Raw genomic sequence first — 7,322 nt, 5'->3', positions numbered from 1 at the left:
TCCAGTTGCCGTTAAATGGAAACCGATTAATTTAAACACTGCAAGTTTACAGCCATAGTTGGAAAAAAATTATACCTTAAACACAGAGAAGCAGAAGCAACACGAACAAATTATACCACAACAGGAAAAAAATCCTGTTTTTCATCGGTCATAGACCATTTTCTTTCAGCTCAGATACACATCAGAAGCCGTATTTTCAAAGAAAACATCATAAGTGGAGTCTAATAGCCGGTCTCACAATCTCCTGACTCCTCAAACTGAGAAAATAAACTTTGCCGGAGTAAAACGTACTCTTCAGTGGGCTGTACAAACTGGGGGAAAATGTGTCACCTTTTAAAAATACTCCATTTATATTGATGAATTGTAGGTAATTGGAATTCGATAAAGGATTAGGATTTTTATAACTTTCAAATACAGTTTTAATAAGATGCTAACAGTACCTTATCTTTGTAATCTCTCTCACCTGTCTTCACCCCTTCCCTCTTTTCATTTGTCCTCTGAGAAGCCATTCACACGCCATGGATGTTACAGAAAGGTCACTAGGTTCACTGGTGTTAGTGTTCCTTCCTGGTTTATTTTAAGCTGTGAGAGGATCCCACAATAGATGTGCCATTTCCATATGGACAAATATTCCAGGGATTTTACCCTTTGACAGCCATGTTGGAGGTCCACAGTTCTTTGGCAACAACAGGCTATTCATAGCTGACAGTGTTTCTAAATGTGTGTAGCTGTCTTCCAATGAATCCAATAAGCGTAGTTAACTTTTGTAGAGTTTATAATTCCATTCGAATGATTTTACCTCTACCAGAACATTCAGTTGATCAAAGTAAAAATGCAGATCAGTTTGTTAAAACTAATTTCAGTCAAAAAAAATGGTTTACATAATTACATTCCCCTTTTTTCAGTTTGATTATTGTTCATATGTTATATTGTGTCACTGAAGTTCCTGAAGACAATAACATTGTGGATTATCATGTGATCAAACCATGACGCGTCTTTAAACCAGAGTTTACAAAGCAGAAAGCACAAGAGGAGTCGGCCATTGCAGCTGACCCCTTCTATTGTTCTCTCTATTGTCAGTGCAGAGCTAGCAAACAGTGGAGCTGTGGGAAAATGACATTAATGGATGATAAAATAACCCTAACCCTTACCTCAGAAAGGTTCATTCTAGGTTCATTCTCTTAAATGATTTTTCATTCTATTGGTAGATTTTCAACCGTTGAAAAGAAAAAAGCAATTTGAAGTGATGAAATGCGCTTGCTAATATTCACTGTCCAAGAATAAACAATATCTAAAGTAATACAAACTAATTAAAAAAAAATGTAAAATGTGGCATGTGCCGTATCCACACGCAAACAAATATTTTTGTAAATTTTGTAATTACATGTGTTTTGGCCTCCCTTCAACACAACGTTTAGAATCCCGAAAACTGAGCTTTTGGTAAACGTTTTCAAGAGTGGAGAGCTTTTAAAACTAGTTGTGTGTATTTGTTTACACAGGTGAAACAGAGCTTATGGAGAAAAAAATCACAACCTCATCCTACACATGGCAATTGACAATGTGGCCTAAAGCCAAGACAGCGGACCACCATTCTTTTCAAATTACCACTTTTTTAAAATGTGTTTGGAACTGTAAGGTTTAATAGCGTATTTACAAGTAGGCTTTGCTTCATCATTACACTGCCGTCTGGAGAACAGTATATATTCATAGTTTTGCTTTTGCCATTGTTCCGTTTAGAATTGCTGATAAGCATGCTCATTATAGCCACCTAATGGCTTTTCATGCTTTTGTGAGCTTTTTAAAAAAAATCGCTGTTGCTATGTCTTAGAGATGATTTAGAGAGATATTCTAAATCATTGGTGGTGTTGAAAGGAGCTTTACTGCAACGGGTACATGTTTTTATCTGTACATGGACTGGGCCTTAGTTTCCATTAAGCTGAGCTGCATAAGGGTCCCCAAGAAGCAAATATTAACCATTGACGGTGGTCTTTAGGTACATTCCAGGCGGTTTTACAATATGTACCCACAGCATGAAAATAAGCTTCTGTGAAATATCCATTTAAGGGTCAGTGAGAGGGGGAATCTTGATCTGTAGCTGGTGTTTTATGGAAAGTTTAACCCACAGCAGTGAAAACAAAGCAATGTGCCTTTAATCTGTTGAACCATCAACAGTCGTCTCACGGTCGCTTCCAGTTTGAGCTAGTTGAGCTTATGTGTTCTGTGTGATGGGTCAGTGAGATTTCATTTTATGTAAGACTGTGTGTGTGTGTGTGTGTGTGTCCATGTACACTTGCAAGATCTGATAGAGTAAGTGTCTAAGGTTGTGTACATTAGGTGCATATGCCTCTTATAAATACACTGTAAAGTCAGTCTTGAGTTGAAGTCAAACATGAATATTTCATTTAAAAAACATGGACCATTAAAGACCAAGTGAGAGGGAGAGGAATCCAGTGATAGTACTGTGTGAAATGTGCCTGTGTACAACTTAGATGTGAGAAAAACACATGGGAAGTAAGTGAGTGTATCCATGTGTGTAGGGGATGCACTTTGCAAACTCTATTTCGTAGATGCAAAAGTATATACAAGGGATGTTCATTTGAAGCCCAGATTTTGCCAAGAGCCAACACAAACTGTTCATCCACAAGTCTATGGGGCTTTTAGTAACGTCAATTTGAAAGGCATATGTTTTTTTAAAGTATTATCTGACTTAATGAAATTAAAGAAGTCCTCTCAAAATATACAAGGGCAAAGTGTGAGAGGGGGAAGAGTCCTTGGTCATCGAGATTTTTTTAAAAGCATCCTCAGAGAGTATTTGAAAGATTGTCTTTTTATCTCCTCTTTATCAACAGCATTACATCGGCGACATCTTGTTCAGTTCAGCATCAGCAGTCTCTTTTTGTGCCGTCTTTTCTTGACAACCCAATGCTTGTGTCTTTTATTGGGCCAAATCCAGAACAAACCCCTATAGCACCTCATCTACAAACACCCACTAATTTCATACAATCCATTTTGTTCAGCAAGACACTCTGTTCTGATTGGCCCCGGTCTTGCAAAATTCGAGTGCAAAAGTGTCATCTGTTAGGATTCGATGCTGGTCTTAACCTTTTTTTCTACTGCGTAATTCATCTTGTCCTGTACTATATCTTTGTCCCTTTCTCTTCTTCTTCTTTCTCTCTCTCTCTTTGCTACTTCTCCCATGCGCTGAGATCCCTTGGCGTCCGGTTGCGTTCTCCAGAGCTCTTGCTTCGCGCCTTCCTGGCACTCTCCTGTGCCTGGCGGTATTTCTCCAGCATGCCCTTGTGTTTCCGCCTCAGCTTGTCATTGCACCACATCCTCTCGCAGTATTCCTCAACGTGTGGCAGGTTGGACGGGCCAATCAGCTGCATGATATCTTTGAACCAGGTACGTGATTGGCCCATTTGGCTGGACGAGCCCCCCCTGCTGTACGCGCTGCAAGGCATCCAGGCCCGGTAGCTTCCCGTAGAGCGGTCTTTTTGTAAGTCGGCTTGGTCGCGTGCCATGAGCTCATCCACGGTCTCCCCCTGCAGGATCTCCAGGTTGAGGCGGGCCAGGGTCTGAGTGAAGCTGTGCTCTCTGGAGCGGCAGATGTAAACACCTTCGTCCTGGCGGAAGACACGACGGAACAAAAGGCCCTGCTCCGTGGACATCACACGCTCGTCCAGCTTCACCTGAGCAAGGAAGAGGGAGAATGGGTCAATTAAGTGTTATTCATTTTGGAACAGATAGACATTTCTATAAAAATGGGGAAACATTCCATTTGACTCTGAAATGTTCCAGATTGGATTCGCATTGCTCCAATGCAATAATAAAGGAACACAAGGGACAGTTATTTTTTCTACATGGTTAAGCTTTGCAATCAAAATGTAAAGGTTTGTAAAATGTATATAAAGTTTATAATTTTGTTTGCATATTGTGAATGTTGCAAATGGCCGCATGTACAGTTAATAAATCTGATTTTATATTATATAAGTGTTTCAAAGCCTTTTGAGTAAATGGTTAAGTAGAAAAAGAAGAGAGCATTGACAGACATTGGTATCACTTTATTGTTTAACTATCTTTTCATGGTATCCTTGTGTAGTAAATGTCATACTTTTAGCCCATGTGTATGACTGATGCAAACAAGCTACATTTTGGAAAATATCATGTATTCCACTTGGGCATGAAAAACGTTAGGAGATCCGGGCTCCTTGTACTGTTTTTTCAGCTTGAATTTTGTCAGCAAGAATGTACCGTGAATTCCAGTAACTGTTACACTTTCTTTGGCTTTTCCTTTCCTCCCATTCTCTCTTTCTTTCCCTACCTACCTCTACCCAAAATCTCCATTATTCATTTATAACTCTTTTCCCTATTTACCTCCTACCTACCTCTTCTGATTGTATCCCAGGGCTTGTCTGACTTTGTTTCTGCACCAACGAAAACATGGTAGCCTCGTCAGCTTGAATGGCAGCCAAATGTTTATTTGAAGGGAAATGGAGAGGGGTGGTAATGCCTTAATACTTGCACAGCTGACCAAGGGACTCACTTTAGTTGGAAAAACATACCCTCAAACAAATGACTGATTACTGTGGGTGTGGGCAAATACAGCAACATCATTTTCTAAGTAGCGGTTTAAAAGACATCAATGTGTTTAAGCCACAGTGGCCAGGAGACATTGATTGACACTTCAGCTTCCAGTGGCATGTGGTCAAGGTTTGCAGAGAATTCCCTGTTTATCCAAGAGAAGGAGCAGTTGTGCATTTTTCCTTTGAAATATAACTGCTTAATTTCAACCATGTGCCAAATGGCTGTCAAATTTGTCAACCACGTGTCAAATTCACACTTAAATTTCCTTTCTAGAGGCGGTTTCTTAAGCCACTGTTGGACAAATGTTTTGTTCATCCCCCCAGCTTTCTACAAGAGCTTCCCCTCCTTCGTACCATCAAAGATAAAGTGGCTTGACACATTTATTTGCAAATTTTGAATGTGCCGTAGACATCATTTTAAACAGGATCATTTGGTTTTGCACATCAACCTACACTCAATAATCCATAATGATTCAATTACATCCTTTTTTTAAAAGAATCTATCGCAAATGTATTAAAAATTTAAAAATGTATATCTCTCATTTCACATACAGGTATTGAGACCCTTTGCTCTGGAACTCTGGCCAGGAACATCCTGTTTGCTTTAATTATACTTAAGATGTTTCTATCTATTTACGACCTCAGGTAGCAAATAAAATTGATTGGACATAGTTGAGAAAGGCACACACCTGTGTATATGATGTCCCACACTGCATGTCCAGGGGGGGGGAAGCCAGTAGTGACCAGGCAAAGACATTACACCATTTATACAGCTTCAATTGTTTCCAGTTGCACGGTGGTCTTAATAATTTTTAAATGGGAGATATTTGGAAGATCAGTACTCTCCCCAGAGTTCGAAATCGGGCCAAACTGGGTAAGTAACGGGGAAAGAAGCACCTTGATCAGGGAATTGACTAGGGAATCTAATGGTCACTCGAAGAAAACTTTGGAAGTCATCTGCAGAGATGGGAGAACCTGCCGGAAGGATAACCATCTCATCAGCACTCCATCAGTTAGGGCTTTATTGTAGAGTGGCTGTACGGAATCCACTCTTTAGTAAAAAACAATTCACAGTCCATTTGGAGTTTGCCAAACAACATCTAAAGGACTTAAAGACCATGAGGAAATGTTTTGATCAGATGAGCCGACATTTTAACTTATCGGGCAGAACTTCAAGCACTGGCTAATACTGTCATACGGTGAAGCATGGTGGTGGCAAAATCATGCTATGGGGGTGTGTCTCAGTACCTGCAACAGGACGACTGCTCAAATGAAGAAGAGAACCTGCTCCAGAGATCAAGTGACTTCAGCGTGGTGCGGCTATTCACCTTTGAATATGACAGTGACCAAAACCACACAACTAAGACAATGCTGGAGTGTCTTTGGGACAAGCCTTTGAGTTGTCTAGTCAAAACCCAGATTAATACCAAACAGAACATCTGAAGAGAGAATTGACGGTGGCAGTTCAGACACTTCCCATTTAATCTGACAGAGTTTGAGAAGATCTACCAGAAAAAATGTGATACATTTCCAAAATCTAAGTTTTCAAAGCTTGTGGGGACTTAACCAAGAATTAATTTCTGTCAAAAGGGATTCTGTCATTCTGTCTGTTTTCACTGTCATTAGGGGTAATTGAGAGTAGATTGATGTACCAAATAGCAGTTTAATGATTTGAAATGTAATCTACAAAGTGTGCAAAAGAATCCTGGTTCTGAATAATTTCTTAAGCCACTTTATATAAGGATAGGGTTGCATTGGTTTCTCTATTTAGAATACGGCTTTTGACTTACCTCTTCCTTGTGGTCATCACGTTGGACGAGCCAGGTGATAGTAGCTTGTGGAGAGCGAGGAACACACTCCAGGAAGGTGCTGTTGTTCTCTGTTCCATACACCACCTTTTCTTCTACCATATCAAGGTCTTCTGATGGAGAGATATTTGGTAAGATTATGAAAGAAAACAGGGGGAATATGCTTTTAATACTTTGAATACTATTATTAACATTATATTGAACACTATTTTGTCCATTTTCTTCTGAATGACATTATGCATTACAATCTTTCAGAGGTTTTCTTCATGTGCTGTTGGCGTATTGCATTGTTTTTCATCTCATCTGTTTATCGTATGTGTAAATGCACAAATTAAGCAAACACACAATCATTGCGTTATTGCAGAGAGTTAGATAAGAAGATTGATAACACATTAAGTTTAGTGAACCTTCAGTATAAACCTTGGGTCAAATGACAATTAGTTTAGCTTAGCTTAGCTTAGCTTTAAGACTGGAAAATACGTCAAACAACAAGCCAGGCCCTGTCTGGAGGTACTTTTCAGGTTGATATCACTCTAAGCAAGGAAAACACCTCCCTCTGTGATTTTTACTTTAACAATAACTTGACACCATGGCACAAAGAATCCTTGTAAAATGAGGGTTCACCCAAAGTCCTTGATGGCGGCATATTTCATCGCCTCAGCACCATACATACACTCAGGTGAACAAACACAATGTGTTCACACTTCTTACAACAAGTAACTGATGGCTGATAGTTTAAGCTTATCTGTCAATCTCTTAGGCCACCCAACATATACACATACCATCATCTCTTTTATTCAGTCTTTCTGTTCTGTTACCAAACTTCTGAAAGATTACTGAGGGCAATCTATGGAGATCTTCTTTTTTGGGAATGTTTCTGAGTGTACATTTCTCAACTCCCACAGTCTATTTTACAAAATCCAACCAGATG

General features: G+C 39.5%; 1 protein-coding gene across 2 annotated transcripts in view; it reads right to left on the bottom strand.

Moving 5' to 3' along the window:
* Positions 1-361: 361 nt before the first annotated feature.
* sema3bl (sema domain, immunoglobulin domain (Ig), short basic domain, secreted, (semaphorin) 3bl) overlaps positions 362-7,322 on the bottom strand; it is a 68,706-nt gene continuing 61,745 nt past the window's right edge. The window contains exons 15-16 of one of the 2 annotated variants that reach the window (XM_080031198.1): positions 6,374-6,504; positions 362-3,689 (exon numbers count right to left, since the gene is read on the bottom strand). In XM_080031198.1, the coding sequence (XP_079887324.1) occupies positions 3,186-3,689; positions 6,374-6,504 (635 nt within the window). In that variant the 3' untranslated portion in view covers positions 362-3,185. The remainder of the gene's footprint in view (positions 3,690-6,373; positions 6,505-7,322) is intronic. The other variant, XM_080031199.1, reaches the window with a different exon arrangement.

This window comes from Ammodytes marinus (genome assembly GCF_949987685.1).
Source record: "Ammodytes marinus genome assembly, chromosome: 7".
Lineage (NCBI taxonomy): Eukaryota > Metazoa > Chordata > Actinopteri > Uranoscopiformes > Ammodytidae > Ammodytes > Ammodytes marinus.
The sequence above is the reverse complement of the archived record's forward strand: the minus strand, read 5'-3'. Positions and strand labels throughout refer to the sequence as shown.